The sequence below is a fragment of the Gymnoscopelus microlampas genome (assembly GCF_963454915.1).
Source record: "Gymnoscopelus microlampas genome assembly, chromosome: 4".
Classification (NCBI taxonomy): domain Eukaryota; kingdom Metazoa; phylum Chordata; class Actinopteri; order Myctophiformes; family Myctophidae; genus Gymnoscopelus; species Gymnoscopelus microlampas.
This window is the reverse complement of record NC_139941.1, coordinates 53,308,010-53,328,224: the sequence shown is the minus strand read 5'-3', so window position 1 is coordinate 53,328,224 and position 20,215 is coordinate 53,308,010. Positions and strand designations below refer to the sequence as shown.

General features: G+C 40.3%; 1 protein-coding gene across 1 annotated transcript; it reads left to right on the top strand.

Annotated features, from left to right (window-relative positions):
- Positions 1-13,741: 13,741 nt before the first annotated feature.
- On the top strand, positions 13,742-16,277 carry LOC311044136 (fibrinogen-like protein 1; the record flags this gene model as incomplete). The annotated part of the gene is made up of 5 exons (XM_084055556.1): positions 13,742-13,752; positions 13,985-14,076; positions 14,441-14,558; positions 14,874-15,053; positions 15,967-16,277. Exons 3-5 carry the CDS (start codon positions 14,453-14,455, stop codon positions 16,275-16,277), a joined length of 597 nt encoding a protein of 198 aa, XP_083911682.1. The 5' UTR covers positions 13,742-13,752; positions 13,985-14,076; positions 14,441-14,452.
- Between the last annotated feature and the right edge of the window lie 3,938 nt (positions 16,278-20,215).

Genomic DNA, 20,215 nt, shown 5'->3' with positions numbered 1-20,215 from the left:
GTTTTTTAATATAAAAAAAAAATATTTTAAAAAAAATGTGAGAAAAGCTAAACCTTGAACTATTTCAAAAATCGATAACTTCTTATTAAAGAATTCTAGACTATTGATGTAACCTACCATTCGACTCGAAATCATCTCAGTAAGCGGTTGGAAGGGTCGAAAAAATAAAAAAATAAAAAATATATCTTTGTGAAAAAAGCCTCACGTTTATGACAATTTAACGCTTGTTTAAACCACTTTCCCAAAAGTTAAAAAAATCGAGACCTATCCCATTCAATTCAACGTCCTTTTCTGAGTCTGAAAATGTGTTTTTTAATTAAAAAAAAAATATTTTTGAAAAATGTGAGAAAAGCTTAACTTTATATTTCAAAAATCTATAACTTCTAATTGAAAAATTGTAGACTATTGATGTAACCCACGATTCGACAGCGTCATCCAATTAGTGAGGGAGGGTGTTAAAAAACAATTAAAAAAAGATTTTAATTATTTGATCTGTTTTAATGTTTATGTCCGGTGGCAGTATAGCACTTGGAAACCATAATACATTATGGCAGTCATGGCGAAACTTTAACCTGGTGTTTGCACTTCTGCATTTACAGCCTGTACATCAACATAACTCTTCACACTTTAAATATAAAATTATTAACTCATGGCCACAGATGTTAAAATCATGTATGGGTTCTCAAAAGTACATTTATCTTTTGTAATGTTCAATAAAAAGCCTTTTAATCCAATTGCTGGCCATTTTCTCCGTATGTTTTCACCTGACCCTATGGGTTGAAAGGTGTACTGCACTCACGCAACATTACAACTCTCTGATAAAATGGCCACCAATCAGATTAAAATGCTTTTTATTAAACAATACGGAAGATACGGGTACTTTTAAGGGCCCGCACATAATTGTAACATCCGTGGCCATAGGGTCAACACCTTTTTAAAACATTTGAACGTTTAGATAGATCATAAAACATTTGTTTTGTCAGATCTTTATTGACACTGACAGAGACATGAGTACGAACACGCGGAATGCGGAAGTAATCTGACGTGACGTCACGGGGTTGGAAAAGTTAAACAAATCTCTCGTTCTCAACAAACACTTATCGAAAAATGATCAACAAAATATGAAAATGCACAGAATATTTCCAGGTTTGTTTGGGTGGTGATGTGTGTTATGTTGCATTTAAACCACGTCTCTTAGCTCACGTTGTGTCAGTCCAATGTAGATAGATAGATTTCATATCATGACACTTCAACCTGATGTTTGCACTTTTTCCATTTACGGCCCGTACATCTACATAAACGTCTAGATTTCAACTATAAAGTGCTTACCCCATGGCCACGGACGTTAAAATTATGTACGATCCCTCAAAAATACCCGTATATTCCGTGTTGTTCAATAAAAAGCATTTTAATCCGATTGGCTGCCATTTTCGTATAGAGTTATAATGTGCAATACACCTCCCAACCGATAGGATCGCATAGTTGAAAGCTGATGAAAAGACGGAGAAAATGGCCGTCGATCGGATTAAAAGGCTTTTTATTGAACAATACTGAAGATATGGGTACTCAAGCTGGAACGCACACCATTTTAACATCCATGGCCTTTAGTTAAGCACTTCATATTTGAAATTTGATCGTTTATGACCTGGACGTTAGCGTTGTAAATGGAGCAATCCCCACCACACCCACCACACCATGTTGAACGTTCCTTTGCACATGCGCAAACCACATAGTCCCGTTTGGACTTTTTAGGGCGTTAGGGATTGATTGATTGAATTGATTGATTGAAATTTTTATTAGGCAAAAGAATGTAAAACAACACAGTTACATTTATAATGCTTTTGTCTAAAAGGTCCGGCCAAAAAAGTCCTTGCGGGCTTGTTTCCATTGGGGTCCTTGAATTAATTTCATAGACATATATAGTAGCAACCAAACAGTTCAAAAATCAACATAAGAATACAGAGGGGAAAAAAAATATATACCATTATGTACAAAAAAGGTCATGAGAAAATAATGAAATATATACAAAACAAAACATGATCAAAATAAAATAAAAAGTATGTACAAAAAAGGGGGAGGGGGGGGGGGCAAATAACCAGGGAGAAATAACCAGGACTATATTTATGCTAAATAGTAAAGAAAAAGCCTTGTGATGAATTGCTGTAGCAGTAAAATAGAAACATCAACAGAATGAAGTGGTATAAGTGAAATTAAACTTATTTGAAATTAAACAATGAATTGACTTCATGTGCTAATGCAATGGTTCTCAAACTTTTTCGTGCCAAGGACCCCCAAATAGACACTTATTAGACCGCGGACCCCCATTTCAAAAGATAAGCCAGGGACCCCCATAAGAGAAGAGTTTTACGGCTCTCTAGCAGTGATTTCAACCATTTTAATTTCAAGGACCCCCAGTTTGACATGCATTAGGCTACGGACCCCCATTTAATGGCGTAGGTCTCTGGGACCCACATTCATATTGTAAAATCAATGTTAATTTAACTCTGAGAGTGTACAAATGGAACCAAATGGACCTGTTAGGGTCCATTTGGTTACATTTGTACACTCTCAGAGTTACAGACCCATAAGGGTCCATTTGGTCCCTGTCCATCATTTAGCTGGGGACCCCCTGGAACCCCCTCAAGTACCCCTGGGGGTCCCCGGACCCCACTTTGAGAACTAATGGTTATCAGCGGTAGGCCTGAAAGATGACGGTCATGGACATTCTTCAACCTGGTGTGATGAATTGCTCAATTTACAACTGTAACGTCTACACAAACGTTCAGATTTCAAATATGAAGTGCTTACCTAAATGCCCAGGATGTTATACATGCCGACGTTTCAGCATGAGTACCCATATCTTCCGTATTGTTGGATAAAAAGCATTTTAATCCGATCGTCGGCCATTTTCGCATAGAGTTATAATGTGCAATACACCTCCCGACCGATAGGATCGCATAGTTGAAAGCTGATGAAAAGACGGAGAAAATGGCCGTCGATCGGATTAAAAGGCTTTTTATTGAACAATACGGAAGATATGGGTACTCAAGCTGGAACGTACACAATTATAACATCCGTGGCCTTTAGTTAAGCACTTCATATTTGAAATCTGATCGTTTATGACCTGGACGTTAGCGTTGTAAATGGAGCAATCCACCACATCCACCACACTATGTTGAACGTTCATTTGCGACATAGTCCCGTTTGGACTTTTTAGGGCGTTAGGGAGAAATAACCAGGACTGCAAAATCGGACTTTTAGGGGAACCAGGACCTTCATAATCGGACGTTTAGGGGCTACTGACGGTTCTTCATTAAGTGACTAGTTGGGAGTGAGAATGTGTTGGGTGTAGAGTACTCCGCTACGAGTTACTAGTTAATTTTTAGACTTTGATTTCGCAAAACACACTAATCACTTCAGCCCTATATGTATTTCGACCATTTGAAAATAGCAGATCTACAAGCTCACAATGCGTCGCGATGCAACGCATTGTGAGCTTGTAGATCGGCTATTTTCATAAGCTTTTTTTATACATTTTGAACTTTTGCTTTTACCTTTGTACTTTAAGTATATTTTGATACCAATTCTTTTGTACTTTTACTCAAGTAAATTTTGAATTCTAGACTTGTAACAGAGTATTTTTACATTGCAGTATTGATACTTTTAATAAAGTAAAACAAATGCAGTACTTTTTCCACCACTGATGATGATCAAGTCTGTCTGAGAAGAAACATAAGCCAGGAAGAAGGTTCAAGTGTCCACCATGTACAACTATGTCAGATTTCAAATGGAAGGTGTTGCATTGTGTTTTGGAGACATTAAGAACATAAGTTCTGTAGTACAGTGGGACTCCCTGGAGGGTCCCAACATGATTTTGGGGGGGTCCCCAGATGAGAGTAAAGTGACAATTTAAGGACTTTTAAAACCCTTTTAATACCTTAAAAAAAAAGAAGAAAAAGAAAAAGAGAAAGGGCATTACTGCACCAGAATTATATAACATAATGTTAAGATCTATGTTTTATATACTGTATTTTGCCACACTTTTTTGTGTGTGTCTGCAGGGCAGCCCATCATGCTATTTATGCGATATTAAAAAACACATTAAAAGCCAGCTTATATGCAATTACAGGAGCTCTTGCAATGTTGCACACTCACAGGTCTCTATTTGTTGAGTGAGATTTGTCTCCACATTGTACAGGTCACTGTAGGTCACTACATGCTGTAGTGAAAAGCATAAATGTGACTCTGTCAATGGCATATTGGGGAAGCAGATACCTACACCTCCTCCCACTCACCCATACACACCCAGAGATTTAATGGACCTCATATAGACCTAATTGGGAGAGTCAGGGAGACAGGATTTTCGATTCTGGACAACTGCCAGTCTGAAGGAATTCTCACTTGGCACAAAGGTTAACATCCCGAGTGATCGATGACACACACAAGTGTATCTGTCAAACGGTGCCTGAGATATGAATGGGACACACTGACAAACACACACACATTGGAATCTCAGAAAGCTGCTCCCAAGTAATTAATGACAACATGCCAGTGTGCAGCGCAAAAGTAGGTCAAATCAATTAGGCTATCACTTTAGCGCAAGTCAGAGTCAGTCTGAACAAAGCACACTAATGACCAGCTCCCCTGAAAGTTTAAACCATAACATGACGGATAGTATGGATCTTCAGCCAAACAATTGTGATTGAAAATGTAGCCCTGCATTCTCCATGTTCTCACCTCGCTAGATTATTTCTTCAAATGGACCGGATCCAGTGGTGTGTTCTACCGGCGTACACAGTCCAGATTATTTCGGGGAAGAAGCGTATACAGTCTAATAACCATTTCATCCATTGAAAACGCGAGAGCGTATACCCACGACCACGCGCACCGTATCGTATCGTATACCCTCCGGAAAAACCTAGAACACGCCACTGACCGCATCACAGAGGCAGTACAGGTAACATGGGCGATTCACATGCAGGTGTTTATCTTGGATGTGATTTCGCAACGTTTCCCATCAAACAAAGTAATCCATTCTTTGTGTTAAAGTTAATATACTTTTGCAGCTAACGTTGCATTCAGAGGAAACTATGGAGATAGAACACATTTAGCCAAGCCTGGCATGTGTATTAGCAGGCTGTGCACACATCAGTCTCACAGTGACAGATCCCACTGTATGAACTATTCCTCACAGGTGGTGAACATAAATATAATTAGAACATAAGACGCAGGCATGCGTCCTATACCCTGCGCCTTAGCGCCTCACTGTGGCAATATCATAACACTGCACATCACCCATAAACTATATAGAACAGTGCAGTATTACAGATATATATATATATATATATATATATATATATATATATATATATATATATATATATATATACATACATCACATGAACTCTAACTCTTTTTTCAAACCGACAGTGTCTGTCTGCAATCTGGGAACCCATCGACAAAGACATTTCTTTTGTCTTTGGGGCTGTTTGGTGGTGGCCAAATCTCTGAATATATATGTTTTAAAGCCAACATTTTTTACTCCGATCTGTACTTCCAGGAGTCCCTGGAACAACATATTTTGAGATGAGGGTCCGCGGCCAAATACATATCATTTTGGGGGTCCTTGACATGGAAAAGTTGGAGCACCGCTGATATAGCAACATACTGTTAGGATTTAGAAAACATTTAGATATGTATTTGGCCGCAGACCCCCAAGTAGTCAAGAACTTCCACAGAAATGGGAGTTAGAATCTCTAGAAGGGGAAGTGTTATTTATCATTATTAGGAAATGTGTCCATGTAATAGGGAGTGTCTGCTCACTCATACATCATGTTGCAAATCAGGATATCAGTTAACATTGGTTTAATATAGAAGGCTGGATAAAGTAAGATAAATTCTCAATCACTCCAAAATGTGCAGCATAATATTTCAGTCAATATTTAAGTGTCCATGAACAATTGGTTGAGAAACAGTCTTATAACGCGTTAAGCATATTTTAGTTCTTATAACTAAAATCCTACATTGTTATAAGCTGATTATAATGCATTATAGACATGGGATGCATAGCAAGTGTTATCAAAGAGACTGATCTTAGCCCATATCCCCACCCAACACAACAGTGGTCCCCTCACTGCCCTGGTTGATTCTTAATCAGGGTGGTCCCTGGTTCACAATCAGTTGAAAACCTATAGCTTGTTAATTATGCTACTATCTTTTATTTTGCTGCTTTTACAGTATGTCAATCCGTCAGTAATGTTCTTTTACCTGAATAAATTCACTGTTTTAGTTACAATAATGTAAAACATGTTTATTTCTGAAAACCAATTTATAGGCCGATGCAATACTGTTATTGTAAGCTAGGATGGGATGACCCCCCCCCCTCTAAAGGTATATTTAGATTCCTCTCTTTGTGTTCAGGGGAATTGCATACCAGTGGTGTAAAGTAACAGTAACAAATACAATGTTGAGGTATTTTTACTTTACTGGAGTATTTCCAAATTTCTGTTCTTTTACTACATCTCAGAGGCAAATGTTTTACTTTTACTCCACTACAATTATTTGAAATCTTTAGTTACTAGTTACTTTGCAGATATAAATTATTACATTGTAAAACAACTTTAGCCCTATTTTATACCAAGGCTATTTGAAAACAGCAGATCTACAAGCTCACAACGCGTTGTGAGCTTTTAGATCTTTTACTTTTGGTACTTTAAGTACATTTTGATACCAATACTTTTGTAATTTCACAAAAGTACATTTTGAATTATGGACTATCTACATTTGGCTACACATTTAAAGAGAAAAAGTGTTCCAGACACTATATTAGGTCATCAATTTCCGTGATTGGCCAACCCTACAGATTCGCGGATTGTGACGTCACAACGTACAATATAAGGTTCACAGCACCCAATGACACTGCATTCTTCATACTGATCTTGTTCGCTAGCAGGTTACAACAAGGTCTTGGTAGCACACTGATGTTTCTTCCTCCCTCAAACAGTCGGGAAGGAATCCAGAAAGATCTTTGACAGAGAAAATACTAAAATAATCCACTTTGATCCACTTTGATCGCCGGCTGCGTGATAATGTTGTGTTGGGCGGAGCCTCTGGGAAGAGCAGCACTGAACAGAGATAAACCTGCAGCCGTGGCGGTGGGGCGGGACAAGGTCTACTCCTTCGGAGGGATGGAGTTCTACACTGAAGAAAGTGATGAAGACAGTGATGAAATTCAATCCAGAGACCTTCTGTTGGAAGAAGGTTGAGGCCAAGGGGAAACAGCCGTCTGGGAGAAGTGGGATGGGCAGCTGCAGGGTGGGAGATCGTATCATCCTCTTTGGTGGAGTAGCACGTGATGCATCACCACCGGCTTCGAATGCTATCAATGCATTGAATGGGAGATTATCACGTTTTATCAGACCATTGAATGGGCGAAGTAGGCGAGCTACTGTCTACCCCGCGATTTGTCAGACCATTCATTGGGCGTAATCAGGAGCTACTGACCTACCGACGGAGGCGGAGCAGTCCCCACAACAATATTTACGATTCTGTCCATATCGGTACATAACTCGAACGGCGCTGAGTAGGCACAGGCGAGCGTCGCACCGCTCCGGACGGCAACTCAGTCGCCTTAGCTCCTTCGGTGGCCCGTCGCGGGGCTCCAGCTCGCCTGAGACTGCGCGCCTCCGTCATGGTCCGAAACCGAAACAACCAAAACCAAAACCGAAAGTAAACTATTTAAGTCATCTCCGTCGGTAGGTCAGTAGCTCCTGATTACGCCCAATGAATGGTCTGATAAATCGCGGGGTAGACAGTAGGTCGCCTACTTCGCCCATTCAATGGTCTGATAGAACGTGATAATCTCCCATTCTATGCATTGATAGCATCCGAATCAGGTGGCATCACATGCATCATGTCTTGCATGTGATGACCTGCTTATCTTAGATCTGAGTCCTAGTCTCAAGACGTTATGTAAGCTAGCAGTTATTCAGTACGGTCTGCAGCAGTCTGAACTACCACATGACATCAGCTGGGAACTGGCAGTCATGACTGACAACATTGTGCACAGTGAGTCACTGGGGATTGGATGGAGCTGAAACCACGCCCACATTTGGAGGTGTATGCCATTGATACGCTCAGAGCAAGCCCCCAGAACCGCGACATAACAAAGTCTAAACCAGTTGTTCTATAAGCACGCCCCCTTCTGTGGCCAACACGGAAGTGCCTTTTTCAAACAACCGCGGACTATTTATTTTCGCCAATAAAAGTATAGTTTTGGACCGCATGCCTTTTTTTTTTCGCATGCCTCCCACGCCCCAGAACCCAAAGGTTGCATTGAAGCGCATTGGACATGCTGGCCATTCATAGGTACTGCAGCTTAAACGAGCGACAACGGCTTTGACCAATGGGCTCGACTCACTGGGTTGCACACGGAGGTGACGCAAAACGCATCACCTCTGTGACGCATAACGTGTCAAATAAGCCCCGCCCCTCACAATTCACAACTCGGAAGAAGGGAGATCTACAGAGAGAGAGAGAGAGAGAGAGAGAGAGAGAGAGAGAGAGAGAGAGAGGGAGGGAGGGAGAGAGAGAGAGAGAGAGAGAGAGAGAGAGAGAGAGAGAGAGAGAGAGAGAGAGAGAGAGAGAGAGAGAGAGAGAGAGAGAGAGAGAGAGAGAGAGAGCGAGCGAGAGAGAGAGAGAGAGAGAGAGAGAGAGAGAGAGAGAGAGAGAGAGAGAGAGAGAGAGAGAGAGAGAGAGAGAGAGAGATACAGAGATACAGAGATACAGTGCAGGTAGTAACAGTAACAATAGTAGCACATATAATAGTGTAAGATGTATATGATAGTATAATATAGTACAGCAATAATGTGTATGTAGTATATAATGGTATAATATAAGAATGTTAAGATAATATACAGTATATATAGTATAGTGGTATAGTGCAGTGTAGTAGAAATCCACGGTCGTGCTCCATGGAGAGGCCCGGTCCGCAGTCACAGTCTTGAGCCGCAGCTGGGGGTCCGTAGTGACAGTCCATGGACCTGCGACGTGGGAAATAAAATAAACTCCGGGGAGCGGGTCCCCGGTTGTAGAATTAGTGGCAGGCCTTACTAGAGCGTGAATCCGTACAGGGTTAATTACGATTGTATCATTGTACCATTGGGACACAAACCCACACAACCAAAGGGAGGACGAGAAGAGAGAGGACTATGCGCTGTGTCCAGAGCCATTGAGAGTTACGGCACTCCCATAGACTTATTAATAATGTTAAATGTTTAATGAAACACCTGATAAATCATAGACGCAATGTGTCTGGATAGATTTTTCTTAGATTTATATTTTTGTTAGAGTAGCCTGTTACGACCCGGCCCAGTCAACACAAGGTTAAATGTCCAAAATACAGTGAATTATTAACTTAAGTTTAAAACATGGGTAAAATACCTCAGGGTGGGCCGCTATGCATAAAACAAAAAAATTGGTGGTCGGATTGGTGGTTGTCCGGAACGGCCGATCCCAGCGATATGTCCATATATGGGCATGTCATACAGTATAATGGGACTGACTGACTACAAACTGGGTTTGCGTATCACAGAGTACTCGAGGGCGTTGTGATGCGCCGAGAGGGAAGACAGCCGGACCAGCGGATCTCCCAAGAATTTTGATAAATCCGCAAATCCCTATATATGGAGTACGCCGTCATCGATATGACGTCATAGACTGGCCTGGACACCATATGGGTATGCCTGACAGCATACTCCATATGGGTATGCCTGACAGCATACTCCATATGGGTATGCCTGACAGCATACTCCATATGGGTATGCCTGACATTCTATGCCCCTTCTGGGCATAGAAGGGCCACAGACAGACCAATCTAGGATTATTATTACAAAACATACATTAACCACTTCAGCTCTATGTAAACTCTGGCTATTTGAAAATAGCTGATCTACAAGCTCACAACGTGTCGCATGGCTGCTATTTTCAAAAGCCTTTTACACATTTTTACATTTTGATGCCAATACTTTTGTACTTTTACAAATCTTTGAATATATATATTTTAAAGCAAACATTTTTTACTCCGATCTGTACTTCCGGGGGTCCCTGGAACAACATATTTTGAGATGAGGTTCCGCGGCCAAAAACATATCATTTTGGGGGTCCTTGACACGGAAAAGTTGGAGCACCGCTGATATAGCAACATACTGTTAGGATTTAGAAAACATTTTAGATATGTATTTTGTCGCAGACCCCCATCTCAAAATGTTTAGTTCTAGGGACCCCCACCAGAAGCAAAGATTTGAGTTACAAATGTTCGCTTTAAAAAATATGAACTTGTAGATCTTTTGAATAGTCTTGTAGATCTATTTTTGAATACCCAAAGAAATCTTAAAATGACACAGATGCGTTCCCGGATAGAATGGGTTAATTTGTGAACAGAATTGTGTTTACAGGTGTAGAGACGTGGTGCTCAGTCATTTACACAAGTCTGTGTGTCTGTAGTAGAGGTCTGTGTGTCTGTAGTAGAGGGTTTGGTCTATGTGTCTGTAGTAGAGGTCTGTGTGTCTGTAGTAGAGGTCTGTGTGTCTGTAGTAGAGGTCTGTGTGTCTGTAGTAGAGGGTTTGGTCTGTGTGTCTGTAGTAGAGGTCTGTGTGTCTGTAGTAGAGGGTTTGGTCTGTGTGTCTGTAGTAGAGGGTTTGGTCTGTGTGTCTGTAGTAGAGGTCTGTGTGTCTGTAGTAGAGGTCTGTGTGTCTGTAGTAGAGGGTTTGGTCTGTGTGTCTGTAGTAGAGGGTTTGGTCTGTGTGTCTGTAGTAGAGGGTTTGGTCTGTGTGTCTGTAGTAGAGGTCTGTGTGTCTGTAGTAGAGGGTTTGGTCTGTGTGTCTGTAGTAGAGGTCTGTGTGTCTGTAGTAGAGGGTTTGGTCTGTGTGTCTGTAGTAGAGGTCTGTGTGTCTGTAGTAGAGGTCTGTGTGTCTGTAGTAGAGGTCTGTGTGTCTGTAGTAGAGGGTTTGGTCTGTGTGTCTGTAGTAGAGGTCTGTGTGTCTGTAGTAGAGGTCTGTGTGTCTGTAGTAGAGGGTTTGGTCTGTGTGTCTGTAGTAGAGGTCTGTGTGTCTGTAGTAGAGGGTTTGGTCTGTGTGTCTGTAGTAGAGGTCTGTGTGTCTGTAGTAGAGGGTTTGGGATCCAGAACCGAAGGAACCAGAGGAACCATATCAAACATGGCAGAACTGTAATCGGTCGCATCACATTTGGAACTGTTTCCGGAACCGTTCTTATCACACAGTCAGAGCTGGTTAATATTAGTATTGGTTAGTATTTTCATGCTGGTAATACCTGAAGAATACGTACAGGGCAAGGTTCGATTCAAGCCAGAAAATGATATGAGACATGAGAACTCCACTATAGCCAAGAAGATACAGACATGGACCACCCGCAATCATGTCATGGACCACTAGTGTTCCAGGGACCACTAGTGTTCCATGGACCGCTAGTAATAGAGGCACCGTTCCTCTCTGCTTTGGACTATGGGGACATTATTGTATACAGAAATGCATCAGGTACTTAAAACTTTGGACTCAGTTTATCACTCTGCCCTCAGAGCTATAACACCCATCACTGCATACTGTATAATAAGGTTGGTTGGCCCTCCCTTGTGACTATGAGAGATAAGCATTGTTTTTATTTATTTATACAGTTTTAATTGGGAGTTTAGCCTCTTATTTAAATTGTGTTTTGGAGTGGAAAACTAATGCCTATCAGGAGGTTTGATGCTTGAGATTCTGGGGTGAGTAATAGATAGGATTCTTTGTGGGTGACCTATGCCTTTAAGTAAAGATCTCTTGTTCTCCTAGGTCGTTTTCCGTGGGATATATGAACTTTGTTCGATCTAAATTGTACCCGTTTTAATTGATGTTGATAAAATCATGTGATGGAATTTTCTTTCAATCATGTTACTTTATATATTTATTTATTCTTTATCTTTATTTTCATATTGTTGTGTTTCTCGTCTTGTAATCTCTCACCGGAGGTCAAGAACTTCCACAGAAATGGGAGTTAGAATCTCTAGAAGGGGAAGTGTTAGTTATCATTATTAGGAAATGTGTCCATGTAATAGGGAGTGTCTGCTCACTCATACATTATGTTGCAAATCAGTATATCAGTTAACATTAGTTTAATATAGGAGGCTGGATAAAGTAAGATACATTCTCAATCACTCCACAATGCTCTGCATAACATTTCAGTCAATATTTAAGAACATGTGTCCATGAACAATTGATTGAGAAACAGTCTTATAAAGCGTCAAACATATTTTAGTTCTTATAACAATAATCATACAGTGTTATAAGCTGATTATAATGCATTATAGACATGGGATGCATAGCAAGCGTTACCAAAAAGACTGATCTTAGCCCATACCCCCACCCCCCAACCATATCCCCAACCCTTGCTATAGCTTGTTAATTATGCCACTTTATTTTATATTGCTGTTTTTACAGTATGTCAATCCGTCAGTAGTTTTTTTTTACCAGAATAAATTCACTGTTGAAGCTTTTGTTTTCTTAATGTTACAAAAAAGTTACAATAATGCAAAAGATGTTTATTTCTGAAAACCAGTTTATAGGCCAATGCGATACGGTTATTGTACGCTAGGATGGTCATTTGATGAAAAGAACCCCCCAAAAAAATCCCCCCAAAACATAGAAAAATTATCAAATATTTGTTATTAATAGAAGTAGAATAATTTACTTGGATTTTGTCAGTCATGCACATCACTACTTTCTGAAAGTATTTTTAGAATTCCTCTCTTCATGCTCAGGGGCGTTGCGTGCTGTGACAGTGTGACTGTGTGGGTGTGTGTGGTGAATGAGTCAGTAATAACAGTATAAAACAGAAGGGGACTTTATGCACGGTCACTTTCTCAACAGCACACAAGGTTCCAACACCACAGGTAAATATATGATTATATGAATATATGATAATACCATGGATTGTTGATTGTACGTATTATATCATCATACCATCTTATGAGTTATAAGCTTGGTTTTGGTTAAACATTATTTAACCACGTACGTAACTTTGTTAATGTAGGCTTTACCTTTGATTTTAACTTTGGTATAAATGAAGACATGAAAAACAAAAAACATGAAGAGCCTGGTTGTTGGGCTGATGGTGACCTTTCTCTTGAGCCTCTCAGAGCAGACTCAGGTAAAGATACTTAAGGTTGCTGATATCTTTTAGTTAAAAACAAAATGTTATTTTCACTCTTCTCTATTCTGTTAGTAATCATTGAGTGTTTGCTCAATAACAGGTTTCTCCCCGTCTCTCTTGCTGTTCAGTAAAAAGCAAATCCATTTTCAGACGTGACACAAATTTCATCCCATCTTAAATGTTACAGCGTTTCAGTTCCAGTCTTGTCTGCTCATTTCTCTGTTTCATCACTTCTAATGTCACGTGTTCATCCTGCAGTGTCCTGTGTGAGTTCTCTCTCAATCTCTTGATTGGTTAAAATTGGTATTCTGACCTCAAACTTTTTTTTCTGTTTACTAAAGAGCTGGAGAAACAGGGAGGCCCATGTTACTGAACAAACACTCTATACTAGTCATAAGTTGACATTGTACACACAGAGTTAGGCACACAGACCTTATGTAATGTGCAATTGGATTTACAGGCATAAGTTGCAATTATCATATCTTTTTTTTTTAAATCTTTTGCTGTATTGTCAGATACAGACCTGGACCATACCTGCTGCTGCTCAAGGTACTTGTTATGCCATTATCATTCACACATAATTTGAAAGATCTTACTAGGCTAGCTGGCATATTGTGCTCTATCTGTGGTCACTGTGTGTGTGTGTGTGTGTGTGTGTGTGTGTGTGTGTGTGTGTGTGTGTGTGTGTGTGTGTGTGTGTGTGTGTGTGTGTGTGTGTGTGTGTGTGTGTGTGTGTGTGTGTGTGTGTGTGTGTGTGTGTGTGTGCGCACGCAAACCTTAGGGACAGACTGCTCACAGATCAAGACTCTCGAGCCAAATGCCACCAGTGGTGTTTATGTTATTCAGCCCCCTGGAGTAGATGCACCCTTCGAGGTAATAGAATATGCTTAATAAACCTTTACTCTCATTTGGATAGCTGGTTTGTAGCAACAAAAAAAACGTCCACATTCTGCAGGTAACCCACAGTGAGTAACATAGCCTTACCTGTACCTGTACCTGTGCATTAGTGGACAAAGATGCATTTTCAGTAGTCAAGTCTGGTTGAGATGAAAGCTTGTATAACCTTTTCAAAATCACTACATTTAAAAAATGGAAAAAGACTTGACCTTTAGATAAGAAGCTACATTTAATATGATAGCTTGATCTGTTTTTCCAATTTAAAATTACTTTTGCGGTGGGTTTAACATAATGTTGCTATCGTGCTATTTTATTTGAAACTGTTAAACTCTCCATACAGGTATACTGTGAGATGCTGCCAGATGGAGGCTGGGTGGTGTTTCAGAGGCGTACTGGGGGAGCAGTTTCCTTCAACAGGGAATGGGACGCTTATAAAGATGGCTTTGGAAGCCTGACAGGTATGTAATGAAGTGTTTTTTTTACCTGTTGCTTTTTTATCTACTTGCTGTTTCTGTGACGAAACTTCCCAGAAACATTATCACTTTTGTCATTATCACTATTGGATTGAAATCAAACCCACATTTCCCTATAGTGCCCACTCTTCCAAGATGCCCAGTTTTCCCTAGTGCCCAGAATGTTTTGGTGCCCACCTTTCCTGTTACCCTCCTATCTACCTCCACTGTACACACAACTGTAAAGTGTAAACAAAATAAAGGAAAATAAAATAAACCAAATCTTACAAACATTTCCATTTCTTTTGCCATGTTTCCCAGACGACCACTGGCTAGGTCTGAGCAAGGTGTCCTCCCTGACCAAGAGCAAACAGTGGACGATGAGAGTGGACCTGTGGGACCATGAAGACGGCGTAGCTTTTGCAGAGTACAGCAACTTTAGCCTGGGCAACGAGACAGAGGCCTTCAAGCTAAACGTTGGGCAATACAGTGGAGATGCAGGTAGGAATGGCTTTCCTTACATACCTCAGTTCTCTCTTCTTCCTGCTTCATGTTTCTCTGGAGATGCAGAGACTTGTACGGATGCATTCTGACCACATTCATTCTAGCATCCCTAATTTCACAAATAGCGGAAATTGCCCCTCTACAAATTCACAGCTAATTACAGTAGCTAGTTAGCTTGCAGATTGTTTATTTTGGATATTTGTCGACGAAGTTTATGGGGCTTAAGTGATGAAATACAAGTTAATCATAACTAGGCTACAGTATATTGGCCACATCCCATTGAGCATTTTTCAGGCTATTAGACGTATAAAATACGTATAAACAGCTAGGCTAAAACCGGGTTGTAACTGGTCTAACAGTGAACGTGTTTTTCAATGTCTAAGCTAAGCCTAGACGTTGAAACAAAGTAATTTAAATGGCTATATATAGACGGTCTATATATAGACCGGCTTAAAAAACACCTAGATGTTGAAAAGACTTTCACTGTTAGACCAGTTATAACCCGGTTTTAGACGGACGTCTAGGCTCACTGGGATAGTGAACACGATTATGTCCATTAGAACAATGTCTGAACTACAGTAAAGATGATGGAACATCTAGTGTCCATTCCGTCCATTCCGATCTGCTTCAAATAACTATTTTGACACCATGAGTCTACAACGGAAGAGTAGGGAGACGACCTCGAACCACTGCAGCTGTGCTTTATATTGCATAACATTGAACAGAATGGTTAAAAATAAAATGTTATTCATTAAAATAAGGCTTGGATTGAAGCTTTAAGACCTCACAATCCACAAAACCCTATCCTGTATGCACACATTCTCTCAAACACAGACACTAGCATTCCTTGTGGTTTATGTTCTACTTTTTGTCTTAATAGCTTTGTTTTGTTCTCTCTGTCTGTTCAAAGGCGATGCTATCGGGGGAAGATACCCTGAATTCGACCAGAGCCAGAATGGCTTTGGGTTCAGCACTTCTGACCGCGACAACGATGGCTGCAACCCTTATTGCCTCTTCGGTGACATTCTCCAGGGTGACTGCAGCTGGAAGGATGGCGGAGGTTGGTGGTTCAGCAACTGTGGCTCCGCCGATCTCAACGGCAACTGGAACCCCTCTGGGAAACACATTGGCTGGGCATCGGGCCTCCACTGGCACACCTGGAAGGGACCCGCTCCGTACTCTGCCCGTGCGACCCGCATGATGATCAGAGGTGTAGAGTAACTAAGTACATTTACTTAAGTACTGTACTTATGTACAATTTTGAGGTCTTTTTTTTTTACTTTACTGGAGTATTTCGAATTTTCTGCACTTTTACTTCTACTCCACTACATCTCAGACGCAAATATTGTATTTTACTCCGCTACAAGTTACTAGTTAATTTTTAGACTTTGATTGTTGCAAGACACACTAACCACTTCAGCCCTATATGTATTTCGACCATTTGAAAATAGCAGATCTACAAGCTCACAATGCGTCGCATCGCGACACATTGTGAGCTTGTAGATCGGCTATTTTCATAAGCTTTTTTATACATTTTGAACTTTTGCTTTTACCTTTGTACTTTAAGTATATTTTGATACCAATTCTTTTGTACTTTTACTCAAGTACATTTTGAATTCTAGACTTGTAACAGAGTATTTTTTACATTGCAGTATTGATACTTTTAATAAAGTAAAACAAATGTAGTACTTTTTCCACCACTGATGATGATCAAGTCTGTCTGAGAGGAAACATAAGCCAGGAAGAAAGTGTCCACCATGTACAACTATGTCAGATTTCAAATGGAAGGTGTTGCATTGTGTTTTGGAGACATAAGAACATAAGCTCTGTAGTACAGTGGGACTCCCTGGAGGGTCCCAACATGATTTTGAGGGGCGGGGGTCCCCAGATGAGAGTAAAGTGACAATTTAAGGACTTTTAAGACCTTTTTAATACCTAAAAAAAAAAAAAGAGAGAAAGGGCATTACTGCACCAGAATTATATCACATAATGTTAAGATATATGTTTTATATACTGTATATGTATTGCCACACTTTTTGCGTGTGTCTGCAGGGCAGCCCATCATGCTGCTTCTGCGATATTAAAAAACATTAAAAGCCAGCTTATATGCAATTACAGGAGCTCTTGCAATGTTGCACACTCACAGGTCTCTATTAGTTGAGTGAGATTTGTCTCCACATTGTACAGGTCACTGTAGGTCACTACATGCTGTAGTGAAAAGCATAAATGTGACTCTGTCAATGGCATATTGGGGAAGCAGATACCTACACCTCCTCCCACTCGCACATACACACCCAGAGATTTAATGGACCTCATATAGACCTAATTGGGAGAGTCAGGGAGACAGGATTTTCGATTCTGGACAACTGCCAGTCTGAAGGAATTCTCACTTGGCACAAAAGTTAACATCCCGAGTGATCGATGACACACGCTAAGTTTGAAGTTTATCTGTCAAAAGGTGCCTGAGATATGAATGGGACACACTGACAAACACACACGCATTGGAATCTTAGAAAGCTGCTCCCAAGTAATTAATGACTAGCCTGGGATCCAGCCTGCTTCGCTACGTTCGGCGGACTTTTATTTCTCTCTTCGCTACTCAGTCTGGAATGCCTCCTATCTCCAAGGGAGGCGGGACATGCCAAACGTCTCGAATCGTGCCGTGGCTTCTGATTGGTCTGTGGTGCGGGGCGGGACAAAAAAAACAGTGTGATCGTTGTGATTCGTCATTCGTTTGAACAACATCCAATCAGCAACGACGTTGCCTAACGTAACATATGTAGTTCCAGTGTAGTTCTGCAAAACGAGTCAATGGGGTGCATTCCAGACTGAGTAGTGAAGAGAGAAATAAAAGTCCGCCGAACGTAGCGAAGCAGGCTGGATCCCAGGCTAATTAATGACAGCATGTCAGTGTGCAGCGCAAAAGTAGGTCAAGTCAATTAGGCTATCACTTTAGCGCAAGTCAGAGTCAGTCTGAACAAAGCACACTAATGACCAGCTCCCCTGAAAGTTTAAACCATAACATGACGGATAGTATGGATCTTCAGCCAAACAATTGTGATTGAAAATGTAGCCCTGCATTCTCCATGTTCCCACCTCGCTAGATTATTTCTTCAAATGGACCGGATCCAGTGGTGTGTTCTACCGGCGTACACAGTCCAGATTATTTTGGGGAAGAAGCGTATACAGTCTAATAACCATTTCATCCATTGAAAACGCGAGAGCGTATACCCACGACCACGCGCACCGTATCGTATCGTATACCCTCCGGAAAAACCTAGAACACGCCACTGACCGCATCATCACAGAGGCAGTACAGGTAACATGGGCGATTCACATGCAGGTGTTTATCTTGGATGTGATTTCGCAACGTTTCCCATCAAACAAAGTAATCCATTCTTTGTGTTAAGTTAATATACATTTTTGCAGCTAACGTTGCATTCAGAGGAAACTATGGAGATAGAACACATTTAGCCAAGCCTGGCATGTGTAGTATTAGTAGGCTGTGCACACATCAGTCTCACAGTGACAGATCCCACTGTATGAACTATTCCTCACAGGTGGTGAAGATAAATATAATTAGAACATAAGACGCAGGCATGCGTCCTATACCCTGTGCCTTAGCGCCTCACTGTGGCAATATCATAACACTGCACATCACCCATAAACTATATAGAACAGTGCAGTATTACAGATCTATATATATATATATATATATATATATATATATATATATATATATATATATATATATATACATATACATATACATATACATATATATATATATATATATATATATATACATATACATATACATATATATATATATATATATATATATATATATATATATATATATATATATATATATATATATATATATATATATATATATATATATACATACATACATCACATGAACTCTAACTCTTTTTTCAAACCGACAGTGTCTGTCTGCAATCTGGGAACCCATCGACAAAGACATTTCTTTTGTCTTTGGGGCTGTTTGGTGGTGGCCAAATCTCTGAATATATATGTTTTAAAGCCAACATTTTTTACTCCGATCTGTACTCCCGGGAGTCCCTGGAACAACATATTTTGAGATGGGGGTCCGCGGCCAAATACATATCATTTTGGGTGGTCCTTGACACGGAAAAGTTGGAGCACCGCTGATATAGCAACATACTGTTAGGATTTAGAAAACATTTTAGATATGTATTTTGTCGCAGACCCCCATCTCAAAATGTTTAGTTCTAGGGACCCCCACCAGAAGCAAAGATTTGAGTTACAAATGTTCGCTTTAAAAAATATGAACTAGATCTTTTGAATAGTCTTGTAGATCTATTTTTGAATAGCCAAAGAAATCTTAAAATGACACAGATGCGTTCCCGGATAGAATGGGTTAATTTGTGAACAGAATTGTGTTTACAGGTGTAGAGACGTGGTGCTCAGTCATTTACACAAGTCTGTGTGTCTGTAGTAGAGGTCTGTGTGTCTGTAGTAGAGGGTTTGGTCTGTGTGTCTGTAGTAGAGGTCTGTGTGTCTGTAGTAGAGGTCTGTGTGTCTGTAGTAGAGGTCTGTGTGTCTGTAGTAGAGGTCTGTGTGTCTGTAGTAGAGGTCTGTGTGTCTGTAGTAGAGGGTTTGGTCTGTTTGTCTGTAGTAGAGGGTTTGGTCTGTGTGTCTGTAGTAGATAAATAAATATATAAAGTAACATGATTGAAACAGGTACAATTTAGATCAAACAAAGTTCATATATCCCACTGAAAACGACCTAGGAGAACAAGAGATCTTTACTTAAAGGGATAGTTCACCCACAAAGAATCCTATCGATTACTCACCCCAGAATCTCAAGCATCAAACCTCCTGATAGGCATTAGTTTTCCACTCCAAAACATAATTTAAATAAGAGGGTAAACTCCCAATTAAAACTGTATAAATAAATAAAAACAATGCTTATCTCTCATAGTCACAAGGGAGGGCCAACCAACCTTATTATACAGTATGCAGTGATGGGTGTTATAGCTCTGAGGGCAGAGTGATAAACTGAGTCCAAAGTTTTAAGTACCTGATGCATGTCTGTATACAGTAATGTCCAAAGCAGAGAGGAACAGTGCCTCAATTACTAGTGGTCCATGGCTAACTAGTGGTCCCTGGAA